The sequence below is a fragment of the Cebus imitator genome, unplaced genomic scaffold, assembly GCF_001604975.1.
Source record: "Cebus imitator isolate Cc_AM_T3 unplaced genomic scaffold, Cebus_imitator-1.0 Scaffold37, whole genome shotgun sequence".
Lineage (NCBI taxonomy): Eukaryota > Metazoa > Chordata > Mammalia > Primates > Cebidae > Cebus > Cebus imitator.
In genome coordinates, this window is record NW_016107352.1 from 4,743,554 (window position 1) to 4,765,179 (window position 21,626).

Consider the following 21,626-nt stretch of genomic DNA (forward strand, 5'->3'; position numbering starts at 1 on the left):
TAAACTAGGACCTTGTATTTAAGGCCGTTCATCCACTACATAATCAGCACTTGAATCTCACACTAAGGCTCTGTCTTACTCATTCCAACATACTTATCTCTCAGGTTAGTCATGCCACAAAAATGTGCATTGTTAATAATTGCTTCATCTCTTGTCTTTGATGTTCCAGTATATAAAGCCTTCCCCTGTGTGCCCTAAGTTCTGTCTCTGAAAGAGACATGTTTTCTGCCACTTATTTTCTTGCTGTTGGATGCAATTTTGCTCTAGTATGAATTCATAAATTCAAATAACTGGTTAAGTATGTTTATTATTAAGTATGTTTAATTACCTCTCTCACTATAAAGAGGAGCAGATATACTCATCCACAGTTACAAATTAATTCATGAAAAGAAATGGAGCCAGTGATAATTATGCATTCTTTTAAAAGAGTAATAAATTTTCAACAGGCTAATGAGATCTGACATATACACTACCATTCTACCATACTCTTAAATCCAAATTGCTTGCTGTGAATGATGCTACCATTTTATACAGTACACAGTAAAATCAGTAAATAAGTTGTCACTTCCTGAAAGGTCTCCATGATGTTCACATCTAAAATATTTAATGCATAATTGCTTAAAAATAAGTTAGATATCATCACCATAGTTTAATTAAAAGAATGTTAATGCTTTATATGATCACATACAATCTCACTGACTGCCTTTTGGGGTATATTTTCCCCAGTTAGTGGATAGGGAAATTGAGATTCAAAAGGGTTGGGCAACTTACTACAGGTCATCCAGCTAATCAGTGATCAATCTGGAGGCACTGAAGGATAAATAACTGGATTGGGCTTATCATAGTGGTGGCTACAAAAAAGGCTACAGCTGTGTTTAAAAGTTTATAGGCAAGCCATCCATTTTCAGTTGACTTTTTCAGGAAATGATTCAGTTTGAAAAGGAGCAAGAATCCTGCAAGACAGGGCTTTGAGAGAATTTAGATCTGTAGATTCTGACCTTTAGATGGATTACATCAAAGCAGAATTGAACTGCCCCCTTGGTAGACTTGAGAAATGCAGACAGATGCATTGGCGAGCCATGAAAATGTTGCAAGGAGAGTCAGCAGAGGCGTTTGTAGCTAAATATGCTATGTATCAGAATGGTCATTTGTGAAGAGGAAGAATACAGTCAACTTTGTGAAACAGTATTCCAAGCCCTCTGGGCAAATTTGTATTATGAGTCAATCTGTAATTTGATTGGAGATGGCAGACAAAATGGACGTCTGGTTTCAAGATATGGTTTAATTTTGTGTTAACTCATTAATTAAAATTTTTTTTTTAATTTTGAGAAAAAAAAACTGGGGGCAGAATTCAAACTTCAAGGATTCCATTGTTCTATTAACCATGTTACTTCCACAACTGGCAAAGTTTAGCTCACAGTAAGAGTCACACTTTAAATCTCTATGAGAGATCAAAAAACCCTTAGATAATACAGGTGTCTGGTAGCAAAGATAATCATTAACATTGTAGGCTACCCACTAAAGTGAAAAAGATATACTTCATTCAATTGTTTATTCATTCAAACAACAAATAATCAAACGCCTGCATGTGTGCCAGGCATTGTGCTAGGCTCTATTATAGCCAGCTGTATGAGTTATCTATTGTTGCATAACTCACAAAACTTGGTGGCTTAAAACAACAATCATTTAAACATTTAGTATCTCACAGTTTCTGTGGACTAGGAATTCAGGAGCACTGTAGCTGAATGGTTCTGGCTCAGGGTCTCTTTCTAGTTTACAGTCAAGATGTTGACCATGATGCACGCAATTATCTGAAGGCTTGACTGGGGTGTGAGGATCTCCTTCCAATCTCACTCACACGGCTGTTATCAGAAGGCCTCAACACCTCACTGGTTGTTGGCTAGAATCCTTAATTACTCACCATGTAAGCCTCTTTGTAAGCTGCCTGAGTGACCTTATGATTCTGACACAACAGCTACCTGGCCCCAACAAGTAATCCCAGAGAAAGAATAAAAAGGCTGGCATGTTTTATGATTTCCCCTCAGAAGTCACACTACATCATTTCCAATACATTCTATTCATGAGAACAAGTCACTTAATACACTTCAAACTCAAGGTGAGGGGAATGAAGTTTCACCCTTTGAAGGAAGAAATATCAAATAATTTGTGAACATATTTTAATACTACTGAGTTAATAAAATTTAATTTGGCTGGGCGTGGTAGCTCACGCCTGTAATCCCAGTACTTTGGGAAGCCGAGGCAGGTGGATCACGAGGTAAGGAGTTTGAGATCAGCCTGGCCAAGATGGTGAAACCCTGTCTCTACTAAAAATACAAAAAATTAGCTGAGCACGGTGGTGGGCACCTATAATCTTAGCTACTTGGGAGGCTGAGGCAGGAGAATCGCTTGAACCCAGGACATGGAGGTTACAGTGAGCAGAGATCATGCCACTGCACTCCAGCCTGGGTGACAGAGCAAGACCCCAACTCAAAAGAAAAAAAAATTTAATTTACGAAATTTAATTATTATAAAGTGGTGTTAATATATTTGTAAAATGTATTTTTTTAAAAAACTAAATCTATTAGAGAAGACAATGTTTTAATGTTGTTGCTAGCTTGTTTGCATTTTGTCACCATTTTCATCTCATTCTATTAAAAAATTCTATATATAGTGCTAAATAAATGATGACTTGACCTATCTTATGTCAACTAAGAATTGCATTTGATGCTTATAACAGACAACCCAAATAACAAATCTTATATAGAAGGGATATGTTCTTCCTCACCTAACAACGAATCCAGAAGTGGACAGTTCGGAGCTAGTAAGCTGGCAAAGCAACTATGAATCTAGGCACGTCTGGCATCCTACATTACTAATAGTGTCTGTGTGGCTTTTATTTTTATGGGTGAGATATGGCTGCTCTATCTCCAGTATCATGTCCCTGTTTCAGGTTCAGAAAAAAGGGATGGGTGCAGATGAAATGACTCAAGTGATATTTCTTCCATAAAGCTTTCCTTGAGGCTCCTGTAGAGAAATTCACTTTTATTTAACTGATGGTCACATGACCAACCATGACTTAAGTCTAGGGGCATGAATATTTTTAACTAGACACATTGTCACCCTGAAGAAATCAGAGTTCTACTAGTAAAGAAGAAAGGATACTGGTTTAGACAACTAGTAATGTCTACTGACCTACTCCAAGGAGCTCTGACATGCATTATTAAACACAGACATCAGATAAACAATAATACTGAGGTTTATCTGTGTTTCAAATATGTTTCAAATGAGATAATCTGGTCAGTTTTGAGTCCTACATATAAAGTACATTTTCCAAAGAAACCACTTTTATTCTCCAGTTGAAAATGCTGAAGAATTGGCTGACATTAATGCCACTTCTAGGAATGTATCCAAGGAGATAACTGCACAATTGTGCAAAAGTCTGTGGATAACAATGTTCATCAGAGACTTTTTTTATGATAGTAAAAACTTGGAAACATAAATGTCAATCAATAGAATATTGGTTGGATAAATGATGATACATCCACTTAACAGACACTGCAACTCTTAAAATGATGTTATTCATGACATATTGTTCACTGTGCAGATAAGATCCAATTGATGAAATATTGTATTTCTATGTCTATATGTGTTTTTATTCTGAGAGAGAAGCCTAGAAGAATGTAACACACAATTTAAGAAATGGTTATCTCTAGATTATGGGATTTGGACAAATTATAACATCTTTGCATTTTTGTTTAAAATTTTTGAAATTGTTTGCATAAGCATGTATTGATTTTATAAAACAATAGTTATTAGCTGGGTGCCACAGCCTGTGCCTATAATCCCAACCACTGGGGAGGCTACGGCAGGAACACTGCTTCAGCCTTCAGCCCAGTTGTTCAAGGCTGTTGTGTGCCATGATCATACCTGTGAATAGCCAATGCACTCCAACCTGGGCAACACAGAAATACCCTATCTCTTTAAACAAACAAACAAACAAAAACTATTTTCAAATAAAGGCAGGGAGGGGACGGGGCTGATTTGTTCCACTATTGTTTCTAGCAAGTAATTTTCCTGGGTAGGGCTGTGGCTGAACTTATCTTTGGAAAGGTTTCTTATCTTTGCTCCCTGTATTCTTTACTCCTTATAGCTTTTAATAAAATTAAAACGAGATAAGGAGTTGTGAGTTTTGGTTTCTACTTGGAACACTGACCTCAGGAAGAGTCTCCTATCCCTGTTTTACAATGGGTGGAAAGGTATGGTGGCAAGGGGGGAGGGTATGGTGGCAAGGGGAAGGGTATGGTGGCAAGGCGGCCTGATATGGTGGGAAGGTGGGGGGAGAGAGTGATCAACAACTATATACAACTTGGGGAGCCACAGAGGATGGAGGTAAGGATGTAAGGGACAGAAGTCTGGACCCATGAACCAGGGAAAGAGCAATAACCTGGACATCAGGATAGTTGCACTTCTAACATGGACCTATCAGTTTATTATCTTTCTGGTCTCAGTTTTCTGATGTGAAAAAATGAAATAACTGTATTAAAATCACTACATGTGCTTTATGTTTCACAATTCTTTTGGATATATTGATGCTATGTCCTGAGAAACCACACTACAGCTGAACCTAGGCAAATTAAAGGAAAAATAACAATAACGTATGTTGTTTATTATTTCTCTCAGGCATTCTAAGCAACTTGCCAGTCGGTGGAGATACCAAGACGCCAGCCAAGGCAGTCTGATTTCAGAGCCCATACTCTAAACAACCATGCTGTAGAGTACTAAAGAACTGCTTGATTACGGCATTTAAAGGAAGCAGGGTAGCTTTCCCATTCTGGAGCTTGGTCTTGTAGATAATGGTTAACCGCAGTAAGGCCTATACCTTACCTTCACCTGACTATTGTGGAATTGCCTCAATAGGTGGCAGCCTCCTCCCCCTTTTCCAAAGACAACTTCCTCATTCAGAGCCCTCTGGCCAGCGAAAGGGGAGATAGGTTTAGTTTTTAGTTAAGCCCGGAAGAAGCTTTTCCGGCCACTGACCCACAGAACCGAAGCGCTGACAGAACCAAAGACCAAGTGTGCCTACAGAAAGCTTTCTGGTACCATTATATCGGTTTTCAGCTCTTCCTGGTTCACACATGATGACCCAGCACCCGTTTGGATACTTCATCTAATCATTATTTCCTTTCATTAAGCCCAGAGAGATACTGAGTAAAGAGAGTACGGGAGAGAACAGGAAAAACAAATGAACGGGTTAAGAGCAGGCTAGAAGCCACAAAAGTCCTGCAGGGTTACAGCCTGTACCTCAGACAAAGGTCCCTCAGGCATCTCCTTTCTCATTCCCTGTGGTTTCCTTGCTTTCTTCCCGCTCAAGGTCCGGAAGTTAGTGCCTGACCTTACAGCAGGATCAGAAAGGTGGAGGGCAGCAGAGACAAGCCGCAAGGGGGCTACAGGGAAATCTAAGGCTCGTGGAAGATCCGACTTCCCAGACCCCTTCGCATTAGGGCGGAGCGTGCGCTCGGCGGCCAATTCCCGCGTCCTCACGTCGCCGTATCCCCGCCCTCCGTGCCCCTCCTGCACCACCCTTCCCTGGGGCTGGTGCGGCGGCGGAGACGTCAGCGCCAGGAGACTCCGGGCAGCGGCTGCGCCGTAGGCTGGCCGCGGCCAGGAAGCGCTGCGGGGAGGGGCGGAGCGAACGGGCGGGAGCGAGCACTGGGCCCGCCTCGGCTGCCGCCGCCGCCGCTGCCGGGGAATCATCTAAGCGGCAGCGGGCGGCCTCAGCTTAGCGGCCACAAGCCACTTCTGCGGCTGCCCAGAGAAGCAGAGGTCGCCGGTCCCGTGTTGTCCCTCCTCTCCGCCCCCCAGGAGGGGCGAGAGGGAGCTGCGGCTGATGTCAGGTACGGCCGGCGGAGGCGCCCTCAGGCTGCGGGTCCAAGGTCTCGGTTCCCCTCGCCCTCCCCCATCTCCGGGTTGGTGGGGAAGCGTGAAGGATAGAAGCAAACCTCTGGCGCGGCGGAACAGGTGTCTCGGGGTCAGAGCCGGGCTGGGGGCGTCCCGGCTCCTGAGGAAGGCGCGGGGACTTCCTGCTCCCGGCGCCTCAGCTGTCTGCCACAAGGGCCGGGTGCGTACCCGGTCGCAATTTTGTAGACATGTAGACAGGATCCTTCTGTTCGTCGTGGGTCCTTCCCTTGTGCCCGCTCGCGCCCCTCTTCTGCCCGCGCGCTGCCTGGCGGCCGCTGCGCCAACAACAGCAGCAGCGGCAGCAATGGGACCCGGACTGCACCCTAGCGGGACCACTTAGCGGTCCTGTCCCGCCGGGCCCTCCCCGCCCCTCCTCTCGGGTTGTCCCCGCCCGCCGACCTGTGGGTCCCGCCGGACTCGGCGCCCAGGTGTGGGGCACCTTCGCCGAGGGCCACTCGGCTGCCGCGCCGCCTGAGCGCCCAGCGCTCCTTTTGGAAGTGCCTGGAGGTTGCTTGGGGCTAGCTTGGATCATCAGGTTTGTCTGTAGCTGATTTATTTCTTTAAGTTTCCCTGCCGCCGGCAGAGTGAACCAGATACGTGTGTGTTGGGGCATTCGCTGCGTGGAGGAGGAGGAAGAAAGGCATTTAAAAATTTTTATTAAAAAAATTTTTTTTGCCTCTCTACCCCATCTCCCCCCTCAACAAATTGTGATGGGATTAGTAGGTATTGACAAGTTGTCCATATTGCTTTGAATTTGGGTAAGTTGTACACTCTTAAAAGATGACTGTAATTTAGCTCTGTGGATTTATTCTTTACTGGCCCTTACCATCTCCCCACCCCCCACCATCCCCCATTTAAAACAAACAACAATATCAGCAACAAAAAACCCACACATCCTGGAAAAATTCTCTAGATTTCTACTATATTTCTCTACATCCATTGTAGATATTACTGTATTTACTTTTAAGATAGAAAACTATTGTGCTAACCATGGATTGATTTCATTATGAATTTAAAAGTTATAAATTTAGAACCATAATGAATCAGTGAATAATTAGGCCAACATGTAAGGGACAGAAATACGTTAATTTACTAAAAGTTGGGCATAGAACATACCTCTGCCTAGATGGCAGGAAAAAGTGCTATGCATAATTTCAAGTTGTTTGTTTCTGGTGTGAGTTTGGAAAGTGGGAATCTGAGTTTTTAGTAGGTACTTAGATGACAGCTTTTCACCCTCTTAGTTAAATGTCAAATGAGCTTGATGCACATGATACTCTATGTTCTAAGTATTGTATATAGTAAACTATATTTTCTACCGGCCTTTATATTGATGTACAGTTTAAATGAATATGAAGTTTAAAGTTAGCAGTTAACTCTTCATATGTTAAGTAAAACAATGATTTAGTAAGGAAAGTATGACTCATTTAAATTTTTTCATAGGATAAGACAATTTTTCAGTATTAGTGGAGAATTATTAAATGTCTCTCTTAAATTTGCCTGGAATTTGTATTTTTGTGTATCTTTCTACTTAGGATTAAGCATTTTAGGAATATTGTGTTTCCTATTAAAGTTTTTCTTAATTATGCTTTTTAAGACTATACTGGTCAATGTTTCTGAGTAAATTCAATATCCAGTTATTCTTAGAATTGTATCACAAATTTATTCAGGGTACATCTAATAAGTTCATGTTTACCTAATAGAAATATGAAAATTTATGTCACTGGGCATATGCTATTTATATGTTGATTTGTGCTAAAATTAAAATTACATTATACGGTTTAACTTTATAAGTCATCGTAATTTAAAGTAGAGTCCGTGTATGGTAAAATCATTGATGGGAATTTTTGTGACCGTGCAGCTATAAATAAACCTTAAGTAGAAAATGGAAAGCTTGATGCTGAAATTGAATTCATATAGGCTTAAAAGTTTAAGTTTCCTAATACAACCATTTTTCGTTTAGAAGATTCTTAGGATTTGATTAACGAGTTTGGTGTACAAACTATAGCAAAGCTGAAAGAAAGGCATGACAAAAATGTTTTTACTCCAGGTTCAGTGGGATTAAGTCATTCTTTTAAAAGAAGAAAGGGATGTCTGGGGGGGAGGGGTGGAAGGAGACTTGTTCCATAAAATGAAAAGTTAGCCTTTTATCTTAAAACCTGGTTAGAGAGGAACTCCAATGTGTACTTAAATTATTTTGCAGCTAACACAAATGTCCAAGGAGAAAATATATGCCAAAATCTGTAATGTATGAGAACAGGAAGTGTCCCTTGGAAAGAAAAAATATATATAAAGAAACCGGTGTTTGTGATCTAGGGAAGCACATAAGAAGGTGGAAGAAACAAAAGGAAAGCAAATAAATTAGCACCTGTAGTATGTGCTGCCTTGCTCATTGAAGGGGCATGTTGTGGGCAAAGAGAGGCAAAATTAGGGAGATTCTGGAATGGGAAACCTGTATACTAAAGCACATTTAAACTAGTGGATGTTGGATAATAGGCAGAATTTGAAATTAAATACAGCTTGGCATAGTTATTTGCTTTCTTGATCATTGTATTAGTTTTCTAGGGCTGCGGTAACAAAATACCACAAACTGGGTGATTTAAAACAAGAGATTTATTGTCTCAGTTCTGGAGACAAAGTATCTGTCTGAAATCAAGATATAGGTAGGTCCATGCTCTCTCGAGGTTCAAGGGGAGAATCTGTTCCATCCCTCTTAGCTTCTTGTGTTACTGCCAGTCCTTGGTGTTTTTTGGCTTGCAGCTATCACTCCAGTCTCTGACTGTTATCATGACATAATCCCTGTGTGGCTCTGTCTTCATATGGTGTGATCCCCTTCTTAAAAGGTTACTAGTCGTATTGGATTAAGATCTACCCTAATCACATCATCTTAACTTGATTACATCTGCAAAGACCCTATTTTGAAATAAGGTCACATGCAGAGGTACTAGAATTAGGACTTCAGCCTATCTTTTGGGGAGACACAGTTTAACCTATAACAGTTACGCAGTTTGTATTTTACAGTGTTCAGTAGATGTTTAGCATCATAGGCTGAATCAGAGGCTACAATGGAAACAGGATGGGACCCATACATTTATTTACATATATCAGTATGTCTTAATCCGTTTTCTGTTACCTCTAGCAGAATATCTGAAACTGGCTATTCTGTAAAGAAAAGAAATTTATTCTTTACAGTTATGAAGGCTGAAAAGTCCTGGCTGACGTCAGGAGGCCACATCTGGTGAGGACCTTGCTGGTAGGGACTCTACAGAGTCCTGAGGTAGCACAGGGTACCACATGGTGAGGGGGCCAAGTATGCTAGCCCAGAACTCTTTCTTATAAAGCTACCAGTTTCTTTCCCATGGTAACCCATTCATGAGGGCCAAAGCATTAGGATCCAGTCATCACTTAAAGACTCCAGCTCTCGGTACTGCCACACTGGCAATAAAGTTTCAACATGAGTTTTGATGGAGACAGACATTTAGACCACAGCAAGTGCTTACTGTGTGCCAAGTCCTAGAGATAAAACAATGGATAGACAAAAATCTCTGTCCTCATGTAACTTACATTCTCAAACACACGTTCTAAAAATGTGGTCCCTGGATCTATAGCATCCGCATCACCTAGGAAGTTGTTAGAAATTGACATTTTCAGTCTCCATCACAGAACTGCTTAACTAGCCTTCCAAATTATTCTGATGCAGACTCAGGTTTCAGAACCACTGATCAAGATGGAAAAGAGACAATAAACAAGATGGAAGTTAAATAATATTAGCTATTAATAGGTGCTGTGGGTAAGAATAGGATGGCCAGCGAAGACCCTGAAAAGTAAAGACCTGAAGGAGTTAGAGTGAGCCATATGAGCCATCTAGGTGTGTGTTCTCAGCAGAGAACAGTAAGCGCAAAGACCCTGGCACATTGGAGGAATGGCAAGCAGTCCAGCATTAAAACATAGTGAAGGAAACAGTATTAGGTTCAATCTATAAAATTGTTGCTGTTTGTTCATTTTTGACCTACAAAAGCACCAGATACTAGGGAGAAGAGATCAGAAAGAAAGTGGTGCAGTAGGATGCCGATTGTGTGAAGATTGTTGTAAGGTTTTGAGTTTCTCTGATACTAGGAGGACAGTGGAGGGTTTTGAGCAAATGAGTGATATGATCTGATTTCAGTTTTAAAAGGATCACTGTGGCTACTGGTAAAAATGGGCCAAAGAAGGAAAGGCTAAAGGAAGGGAAGAGATGGTTAGAATGTTGTTACAGTTGTTAGAGGTGGCTCAGACCAGTGTGATAGCAGTGGAGAGGTTAGAAGAGGTACAAGACTAAAAACATACACGGTAAATGTTGTGAAAAGTAAATTTTTTTCATCCCACTCCAGTTACCCCAGTTACCTAGTTGTTCTCCTGAAAGGCAATTAGTGTTAAAAATAGTCTTATCTCTTCTTCCTGAGATCTTTTATGTATATATGAGAAACAGTTTTAACAAGTTAGTGGAGAGGTGGTTACTTGGGCCTGTTTTCTTCCCCAGGAAACATTTAGCAATGTCTAGACATTGTTTGTCAAAACTAGGGGGAACGGTACTGGCTTGCATCTAGTTTAGCGGCCAGGAATGCTGCTAAACATTCTACAGTCAACAGGACAATTTCCACAACAGAGGGTTATCCAGCTCTTGATGTCAGTAGCACCAAGGTTAAGAAACCTTGGTTTCATGGGATTTACAGAGGATGGTAGGAAGCAGGTGTTGTAGTCAGAGAAAACAGTAGGAATAGAGGAGCTGACTGTATTGAGAATCTTTCAGGAACTGTAGATCAGGATTGCTGAAACAGACATAAATTATAAGGCACAGAATAGCAAAAGATGAGGCTGGAAACTTGGACAGGCTCTAGATCATAGCCTTTATATATATCATGTTTAAAAAAAGTTTAGTTTTTGTCTTGTAAGCAGTGGGGTTCCATGAAAGGATTTCTGGAGTGACATGGTCAGCTTTTCATTTTAGAGAGGTCATTCTGGTGACAGAAGGGCTATGAGCTAAAGAGGGATAGCATTTGAGTCATACAAGTTAGATATTGTAATAGCCTGGGGAAGAGAGGAGAGTCTGACATAGGATAAATAATAGAAATAGAGAGGAGACAATGGATTAGAAAAATATTTAGGAAGTAATGTTGGCAAGACTTGGTAATTGAATTTGGGGTGAAGATAAGGGAAGCATTCAGAATGTGTCTGTACTTTTTAGTTTAGATAATCTTAGGGCTTTGAGTGAAATAGGAACCCATTGGTGAGTAATTTAGATAATTACCAGTAATTAAGGTAAAAGGAGAAGAGGAAGGTAATGAGTCACTTTGGGTGTGTTGAATTAGAGATGCCTATGTTCCAGGTGGAAGTGTTTAGCAGGCATTTGTGTATGTGAATCTGAAACTTGGATAAATCTGAAAGGAGAAAGAGATCATTTTAACAGATATGGAGAAATTAGTGGACTTTACTTTTTATTATATTTTACTCTGTAGATAAAAATAGCCTCCCTTTAAGTTTTATCAGAAAAATAATGTCTGTACCTGATGCAAAATTAAAACATCAAAAGGTTATAAAATGAAAAAAAATTCTTTCTTGCTTGTGCCACCCAGTACTAGTTCCCAGAGATAGCTCTTGTTAAATATCGTATATATATATATCTTAATAGATTTTTTAGTATATACAGAAGCATCTAAAAAGCCAAGTGAGATCATAATAGAAAGATTTTTGTATTTTGTCTTAAAAAAATAAACCTTTTATACAGTTGTTAAAATGAATGACTGTGTTATGGAAAAAATAAATGAAGGGGAAAAATGCAGACTAATGGATAAGCATGATCTTTGATGTAAATTAAAAGCTCAACATACATGTGTGATGATATAGGCATTACCCAACAATACGAAAGCAGTTACTTTTGGGGAGAGATAGTGGTAGAGATGGTAAAGAAAATTTACTCTTCTGTATGTATATGGTTTTCTCTCTCTTCCATTTGTTTGGGTTCCTTTTGTTTTCTTTACATTTTCTGATGCTTAAAAAAATACCCAGTACACCTTATTAACAATGAAAAGTAACCTTTATCAAAAGCACAAAGACTTTCCTTCATCAGCACATGCAGATCATTATTTTTAACAGCTACGAGTATTCTATGCTGCAGTATCTCTTCTTTTTTTAAACTAGTTCCTCAATCAACAGACAAACATCTTATGGTTATGGCTGTCATGAGCATCTTGGCTGACTTCTATGACTGTATCTGTAAAATAAATTTCTGATCATGAAGTGATGGATCAAGGCATAATTAAAAATTTTAAAAGATGTGAAATGCTCCTCCAAAAGACAGTAAAAGTTTATATTGCGTGAAAGAATATAGGACTCTACATTTTCTCATATCTGTGTCAATGACAGCTGTTAATACACTTTAAAAGTTTTGCCAATATGTTAAAAATAATATCTTTTCATTTGATTTACCCTTCTTTGTGAGTGAAATTTGAACATCGTTGACCATTTTTCTCTGTGAATCTTTTATTTTCTTTATCTATTTTTATATTTGGTTAATTATTGATCTTTTTTTATTATTTATGATACTTTTTGGTACTTTTTGTTGTACCTTAAAAAATATATTTCATACAGAAATAGACCTTTTAACCAGCGACTTCATTGCCAGAAATTTATCCAATGAATAAATTCATGGTTTTTTAATAGTCATAGCTTCCGAGTTCAGGAGAGACCTCAATTCATAATATAAAAATGCAGAACTATATTTTCTTCCAGTTTTGTTTTAAATCCATTTTCTGAAATACTGAAATCTTAGAAACATTTGGAACTGTTATCAGAAAGTTAAGGATCCAGCTGGTTTTGTTTTTTTCTCAAAAGATTAATTAATTCAATACCATTTCTTCAATAAGCCATCTTTTTCTTGATTTGAAGTGCTATTATGTATTAAATTTCCAAATGAACTTTTGTTTTTCATAGACTCTTTGTTTCATCCTGATAAAGCCTCTTTATAAAATCCATCTGGTAAAGACCACCGGGACACATCTGTAGGCTGACAAAGGTTAATTAGCTTGCTGCAGCGAGGGAGACTTGCACAGCAAAGGAAATGCCAGCATTTCACTAAAGAAGGAACCAGGGTTATTATAGGATTTTGGAGAATGGTGGAATTTGGACAAAGTTTAAATGCAACAATATTTGATAAGCTTAAAGCACAGCAAGACTGTGTTTCAAGGGTTAGTAAACATCAGGCCTAGGCTACGAAGCTGACTCAGGATTCTGATTCCCTGGAGACTACAAAATACATGTGGAATGTTATGTCTGGAAACCCCTTTATCTGAAGCTCTGCATTGCAAATTGAGGCTGCTTCTGTTTCATAATGATCCACCATCAGTGCAAGAGTGGGATGTTCCATTCTCACTTTATGTAATTTCAAACAACATAGTTTTTAACAGTCTGATTGCAGAGAACAGTTTCTCAACACATTGTCTTTAGTATTAACAAATGCATTTTTTTAAACAGACTCAGTCTTTTCAGTCTAAATATCAAATTGTTTTCATTACTTTACCTTTTTTTAAGGTAATATATTTTTATATGTAGTAAACTTTGTCTCTTCCTCTCCCCCAAGTTCCCCTTTTAAGAATTTTCCGGTTATACTCACCTGTTTTTCCAGATAACATTTAGAATAATTTTTGCCATATTATTTAATTTTTAAAAATCTTTTTATAACTTAAAATGGATCTGATGAGATTAATACACCTCTTCCCACAATGCCCCTTTTCAGAATTTCACAGTTACACTCACATGTTTATTGGTTCAAAGTTTGAGAATACTTTTTGCCAAGTTATATAATTTTTTAAAATCTTCCTGTGTTTTAGCTGGGATTACTTTACATACAGGTTAATTTGGAGGAAATCAACATTGTTATCCTTGATACTTTTTTTCAATTTTTTAAAATTGTGATAAAATACATATAAAGTTTACCATCATCATCATTTTTAAGTTTACAGATCAGTGGTATTAAGTACATTTATATTGTTGTGCAACCATCACTGCTATCTATCTCCAGAGCTCTTTATTTTGTAAAACTGAAGCTCTACATCCATTTAAACAATAGCTCTCCATTCTCACTTTTCCACAGGCCCTGGAAACCAAAATTCTATTCTATCGCTGATTTTCCTTACTTCAGAGTACTTCATATAAGTGGAATTGTGCATTCTTTGTCTCTTTGTGATTGGCTTATTTCATTTAGCAAAATGTCCTCAAGATTCATTCGTTTTGTAACATATGTCAGAATATCCTTACTTTTTAAGGCTGAATAATATTCCATTGTATGTAAATACCAATATTGTTTATTCATTCATCCTTCAGTCAACACTTGGTTTACTTCACATTTTAGCACTTGTGAATACTGCTACTGTGAACATGAGTGTACAAGTACCTTCTTGAAACTCTGCTCTCAAGGGATATATATCGAGAAGTAGAACTGCTGGATCATGTGATAATTCTATTTTTAATTTTTTGAGGAATTTTCATACTGTTTTCCACAGCAGCATTAACATTTTACTTTCATATCAACAGTATACAAGGGTTCCAATTTCTCCACGTTCTCTCCAACACTTGGTATTTTCTGATTTTTGGTGGTAGCCATTCTTATGGGTATAAGGCAGCATCACATTGTAGTTTTGATTTGTTTTGCTAATGATTAGAGATGTTGAGTATCTTCATGTGCTTACTGGCCATTCGTGTGTCTTCTTAGGAGAAATGTCTAGAGTCTTTTGCATACTATTGAATAAGGTTGACTTTTTTTTTGGTTGAGTTTTAGGAATTTTCTATATATTTTGGATGCTAATCTCTTATCAGATACATGATTTGCAGATATTTTCACCCATTCTGTGGTTGTGTTTTTTACTGTTGATAGGGTCTTATGCACAAATTTAAAATTTTTTCATGAAATCTAATTTGCCAATATTTTCTTTCAATGGCTCTGCCTTTGTTGTCACATTCAAGAAATCATTGCCAAATATAATGTTATGAAGCTCTTTTGTTCAATGTTCTAAGAATTTTATAGTTTTAGGTCTTATATTTAGGTGTTTGATCCATTTTGAGTTTTTCTTTTTTTTTTTTATTTCAATAGGTTTTTAGGGGAACAGGTAGTATTAGTTTACATGGATAGGCTTTTTGGTAGTGATTTTTGAAATTTGGGTGCACCACTCACCCAAGCAGCGTACACAGTACCCAATGTGTAGTCATTTATCCCTCACCCCCTTCCACGCTTTGCTTGGAGTTCCCAAAGTTCATTGCATCATTCTATGCCTTTGCATCCTTATAGCTTAGCTCCCACCCATGAGTGACAACATGTAATGTTTGGTTTTCCATTCCTGAGTTACTTTACTTAGAATAATGATCTCCAACTCCACCCATGTTGCTGTGAATGCCATTATTTCATTACTTTTTGTGGCTGAGTAGTATTCCATGGTGTGTGTCTATATTATACATACCACATTTTCTTTATTCACTTGTTAATTGATGGGCATTTGGGCTGATTGTATATTTTTGCAGTTACAAATTGTGTTGCTATAAATGTGTGTTCAAGTGCCTTTTTCATATAATGACTTCTTTTTCTCTGTGTAGATAGATACCCAGCAGTGGGATTGCTGGATTAAACGGTAGATCTACTTTTGGTTCCTTAAGGAATCACCACACCATTTTCCATGGTGGTTATACTAATTTACATCCCCAGCAGCAGTGTAAAAGTGTTCCCTTTTTACCACATTGATGCCAACAACTGTTATTTTTTGTTTTTTTTATTATGGCCATTCTTGCAGGAGTAAGTTGGTATCTCATTGTGGTTTTGATTTGCATTGCCCTGATAATTAGTTATGTTGAGCATTTTTTCATATGTTTGTAGGACATTTGTGTATTTTCTTTTGGGAATTGTCTATTCATGTCCTTAGCCCACTTTTTGATGGAATGGTTTGGTTTTTTTTCTTGCTGATTTGTTTGGGTTTTTTGATAGATTCTGGATATTAGACCTTTGTCAAATGCGTAGTTTATGAAGATTTTCACCCACTCTGCGGGTTGTCTGTTTACTGATTATTTCTTTTGCTGTGCAGAAGCTTTTTAGTTTAATTAAGTCTCATCTATTTCTCTTTGTTATTGTTGAATTTGCTTTTGAGTTCTTGGTCATGAAGTCTTTGCCTAAGCCAATGTCTAGAAGGGTTTTTCTGAGGTTATCTTCCAGAATGTTTATGATTTCTGGTCCAAAAAAATTTATGTCTTTGATCTAATCCTGAGTTCATTTTTGTATAAGATGAGAGATGAGGATCTAGTTTCAATCTCATATATGTGGCTTACCAATTATCCCAGCACCATTTGTTGAATAGGGTGTCCTTTCTCCACTTTATGTTTTTGTTTGCTTTGTCAAAGAGCAGTTGGCTGTAGGTATTTGGCTTTATTTCTGGGTTCTCTATTCTGTTTCATTAGTCTTTATGCCTATTTTCATACCATTATCATGCCGTTTAGTTTAGTTTGAATTTGGGTAATGTGGTACATCCAGATTTGTGGGTTTTGGGGGTTTGTTTTGGTTTTGGTTTTTGCTTAGTCTTGGTTTGGCTATGTGTGTTCTTTTTTGGTTTCCTGTGAATTTTGGGATTGTGTTTACTAGTTCTGCAAAGAATGATGGTGATATTTTGATGGGAATTGTATTGAATCTGTAGATTGCTTTTGGCAGTATGGTCATTTTCTCAGTATTTCCTCTACCCATCCATGAGCATGGGATGTGTTTTCCATTTGTTTGTGTCGTCTGTGATTCCTTCAGCAGTGTTTTGTAGTTTTTCTTGTAGAAGTCTTTTACTTCCTTAGGTGTATTCCTAAGTATTTTATTTTTTTGCTGCTATAGTCCAAGGGGTTGCGTTCTTGATCTGATTGTCAGCTTGGTCACTGTTGGTATATAGCCATACTGCCAATTTGTGTACATTAATTTTGTATCCTGAAACTTTCCTGAATTCTTTTGCCAGCTCTAGGAGCTTTTTGGATGAATCTTTATAGAGTTTTCTTGGTATATGCAAACAGCAACAGTTTGACTTCCTCTTTACTGATTGGGATGCCCTTTATTTCCTTGTTTTGTCTGATCACTCTGGCTAGGACTTCCAGTACCATGTTGAATAGAAGTGGTGAGACTGGGCATCCTTGTCTTGTTCTAGTTCTCAGGGGAAATGCTTTCAACTTTTCTCCGTTCAGCATAATGTTGGCTGTGGGTTTGTCATAGATGGCTTTTATTACCTTAAGTCATGCCCCTTCTATGCCAATTTTACTGAGTGTTTTAATTATAAATGGATACTGGACTTTGTCACATGACTTTCCTGTGTCTGTTGAGATGATCATATGATTTTTGTTTTTAATTGTTTATGTGGTCTATCACATTTATTGACTTGTATATGTTAAACCATCCCTGCATCCCTAGAATGAAATCCACTTGATAATGGTGTGTTATCTTTTTGGTAATGCTGTTGGATTTGGTTAGCTAGTATTTTGTTGAGGATTTTTGCATCTGTGTTCATCAGGGATATTGGCCTGTAGTTCTCTTTTTTTGTTATGTACTTTACTGGTTTTGGTATTAGAGTGGTACTAGCTTCATAGAATGAATTAGTGAGGGTTTCCTCTTTCTCTGTATTGTGGGACAGTGTCAGTAGGATTGGTACCAATTCTTTTTTGGATGGTAGAATTCAGCTCTGAATCCATCTGGTCCAGGACTTTTTTTGTTGGCAGTTTTAATTACCATTTCAGTCTTGCTGCTTGTTGTTGGTCTGTTCAGAGTTTCTATTTCTTCCTGGTTTAATCTAGAAGGGTTGTATATTTTCAGGAATTTATCCATCTCCTCTAGGTTTTCCAGTTTGTGTGCATAAAGGTGGTTCAGTACAGTAGCCTTGAATGATCTTTTGTATTTCTGTGGTATCAGTTGCAATAGCTCCCATTTCCTTTCTAATTGAGGTTATTTGGATCTTCTCTCTTGGCTTGGTTAATCTCACTAATGTCTTATCAATTTTATCTTTTCAAAGAGCCAGCTTTGTCTTTCATTTATCTTTTGTGTTTTTTGTTTTTTTGTTTGTTTTAGTTTCATTTAGTTATGCTCTGACCTTTGTTGTTTTCTTTCTTCTGTTGGGTTTGGGTTTGGTTTGTTCTTGTTTCTCTAGTTCCTTGAGGTGTAACCCGGTAGACTGTCTATTTGTGCTCTTTCAGACTTTTTGATATAGGCATTCATTGCTGTGAACTTTCCTCTTAGCACCACTTTTGCTTTATCCCAGAAGTTTTGATAGGTTGTGTCACTTATCGTTCAGTTCAGAGGATTTTTAAATTTCCATCTTGATTTCACTGTTGACTGAATGATCATTCAGAAGTAGGTTATTTAATTTCCATGTATTTGTGTGGTTTTGAGGGTTCCTTTTGGAGTTGATTTCCAATTTTATTCCACTATAACATGAGAGAGTACTTGCTATAATTTTGATTTTCTTAAATTTGTTGAGACTTGTTTTGTGGCCTTTCGTGGTCTATCTCGGAGAAGGTTCCATGTGCTGATGAATAGAATGTATATTCTGTAGTTGTTGGTAGAGTGTCCTGTGAATATGTTAAGTCAGTTTGTTCTGAGGTATAGTTTAAGTCCATTATTTCTCTGTTGACTTTCTGTCTTGATGACTTGTGCCATCAGTGGAGTATTGAAGTCCCCCACTAATGTTGTATTCCTATTTATCTCATTTCTAAAGTCTAGTAGTAATTGTTTTATAAATTAGGGAGCTCCAATGTTAGGTGCATATATATTTAGGATTGTGATATTTTCCTGTTGAACAAGGCCTTTTGTCATGATACAGTGTCCCTCTTTGTCTTTTGTAACTTGTTGCTTTAAAGTTTGTTTTGTCTGATACAAAAATAGCTCATTTTCGGCGTCCATTGGAATGCAATATCTCTTCCCACTGCTTTACCCTAAGTTTGTGTGAGTCCTTAGGTGAGTTTCTTGAAGGCAGCAGATACTTCAAGAAAGTGTCTGGTGAATTCTTGGTTGGTGAATTCTTATTCATTCTGTTATTCTGTATCTTTTAAGTGGAGTGTTTACACCATTTACATTCAGCCTTAATATTGAGAAGTAATGTACTTGTCTATTCATTGTGTTGTTTCCTGAATAACTCATTTTTTTTTCATTGTGTTATTGTTTTATAGGTCCTGTGAGATTTATACCTTAAGGAGGTTCTATTTTGGCATATTTAAGGTTTTGTTTCAAGATTTAGAGCTCCTTTTAGCAGTTCTTGCTGGCTTGGTAGTGGTGAATTCTCTCAACATTTGTCTGAAAAAGACTCTATGTTTCCTTTATTTATGAATCTTAGTCACTAGATACAAAATTCTTGGCTGATAGTTGTTTTGTCTAAGTAGGCTAAAGATAGGGGCCCCAATTCCTTCTAAGTTGTAGGGTTTCTGCTGAGAAATCTGCTGTTACTCTGATAGGTTTTCCTTTGTAGGTTACCTGATTCTTTTGCCTGACAGCTGTTAAGATTCATTCTTTCGTCTTGACTTTAGGTAACCTGATGACTGTGTGCCTAGGTGATGGTCTTTTTGCAATGAATTTCCTAGTGTTCTTTGTGCTTGTTTTATTTGTATGTCTAGATCTCTAGCAAGGTCAGGAAGGTTTTCTTCAATGTGAGAGATAGGAAAGTTCTTCTTCAAAGTTTATACCCTAGACTACATTATAAGGAGTTACAATCTCTTGCTGTATGGCCATTATCCATTATTAACATAAACATATACCTGTAAAGTTTATTCTCTGTAGGTTTATTGCCGAGTTAAAAACAAGGAAACTGAGGCCAGCACAAGAAAATTAGATGCCAATTTATTCAGCTCCCAGGCGAGGTTCTGTGGTCCCACGGAGAGGGGACAGGGAAGTCGCGCTCGTCTCCTCTCAGGAGTGGGGTTTTATAGGGAGTGAAGGCGTTTGATTGGATTTGGAGAAGCATGATGTGGACGAGGTGAGCTGCTATTGGTAGGTAGGTGGGATTTCTGGTGAGTGGGCTAAGTGCTGAGTGCAGAGGGGATTTCCAAGGCAGGCTAGGTGCCGAGTGCAGAGGGGATTTCCAAGGCGGAGCTAGATGATGGGCATATTCTGATAATGTAATTTTCAAGCAGGGAGGGAGATGGGCATGTCCGAACTCCCAGCGAGGCAACCAGCCTTGCAATACCCATGTATATATATTCTCTAAATGAGCCACATCTTAAATCAGCTACCTTGACTTGCTCCGGCGTGTCTGAACCGAACTGGGCAAGCTCCAAACTCTGGTGCATGCTATTCCATATTTGGAAACCCTCCTAACCTTTTCCTGACTAGCTTCCTCTTTTTCCTAGTCTTCTTTTTTTCTTCTTTCCCCTTATCTATTCAGGAAATTTCCAAGTTTTTAGCAAATCAGGTCAAGCATAAAATATGAGGTCCCATTCTGGACAGTGGAATCTGGACACAGCAGTAGGGTGATTGTGTCAGGTTATGAAAGTTACAGATGTCCCTGTCTCCCTGTTTAGGTGTGCTCTCATGGCAAGACTGCCGGCAGGTGGCACCCTTTCTGCAGGAAGTGAACTAGTCTTGCTGAGTGATCCATTGTCTCTGTGTGGATTTTTTCCAACGTTATTAACCTGTTTCCACCACTCAGTTATTCCCTTAAATATGTTTTCCAAACTTTAGATTCTCTTCTTCCTTGGGAATACCTAGGTTAGGTCGTTTAACATAATCCCAAACTTCTTGTAGTCTTCGTTCTTTTTGTTTGTTTGTTTTATGCATGATTTTGTTCTTTGTCTTTGTCAAATTGGGTTAATTCAAAAGCTTTGTCTTCAAGCGCTGAAATTCTTTCTTCTACTTGTTTGATTCTGTTGCTGAGACTTTCCAGTGTATTTTGCATTTCTCTGAGTGTATCTTTTATTTCTAGAAATTGTGATTGTTTTTTATTATGTCAGCCATTTCTCTGGAGATTTTTCTGTTCATATCCTATAACCCCCCTTTTTTTTTTAAATTTTAAGTTGGTATTCACCTTTCTTTGGTGCCTTCTTGAGTAGCTTAATAACCTTTTGAATTCTTTTTCTGGAAATTTAGAGATTTCTTCTTAGTTTGGATCCATTGCTGGTGAGCTAGTGTGATCTTTTGGAGGTGTTAAGGAACTTTGTTTTGTCATATTACCAGAATTGTTTTTCTGGTTATTTGGGTAGATTATGTCAGGGGGAAGATCTGGGGCTCAAGGGCTGTTATTCAGGTTAGTTTGTCCCACTGGATGCACCCGTGATATGGTACTCTCCCCCTTTCCCTAGAGATGTGGCTTCCTGAGAGCCGAGCTGTAGTGATTATTTCTCTTCTGGGTCTAGCCATTCAGCAGGCCTGCCAGGCTCAAGGCTGGTACTGGGAAGTGTCTGCAAAGAGTCCTGTGATGTGATGTCTTCAGGCTGATGGTATCTATCAGCCATGGATACCATCACCTGCTCTGGTGGAGGTAGCAGGGGAGTGAAGTGGACTCTGTGAGGGTCTTTGGTTATAGTTTCATTTAGTGTACTGTTTTTGTGTTGGTTGGCTTCCAGCCAGGAGGTGGCACTTTCAAGAGAGAATCAACTGTGATAGTATAAAGAGGATACAGGCTTGCCCTAGGGTTGGCAATAGAGGTATT

At 38.5% G+C, this 21,626-nt stretch overlaps 1 protein-coding gene across 1 annotated transcript in view; it reads left to right on the plus strand.

The window, feature by feature from the left end:
• Nucleotides 1-5,628: 5,628 nt before the first annotated feature.
• Nucleotides 5,629-21,626, plus strand: part of C1GALT1 (core 1 synthase, glycoprotein-N-acetylgalactosamine 3-beta-galactosyltransferase 1) — a 54,201-nt gene continuing 38,203 nt past the window's right edge. The window contains exon 1 of the mRNA XM_017525185.1: nt 5,629-5,894. Coding sequence (XP_017380674.1) covers nt 5,888-5,894 — 7 coding nt within the window. The 5' untranslated portion in view covers nt 5,629-5,887. The remainder of the gene's footprint in view (nt 5,895-21,626) is intronic.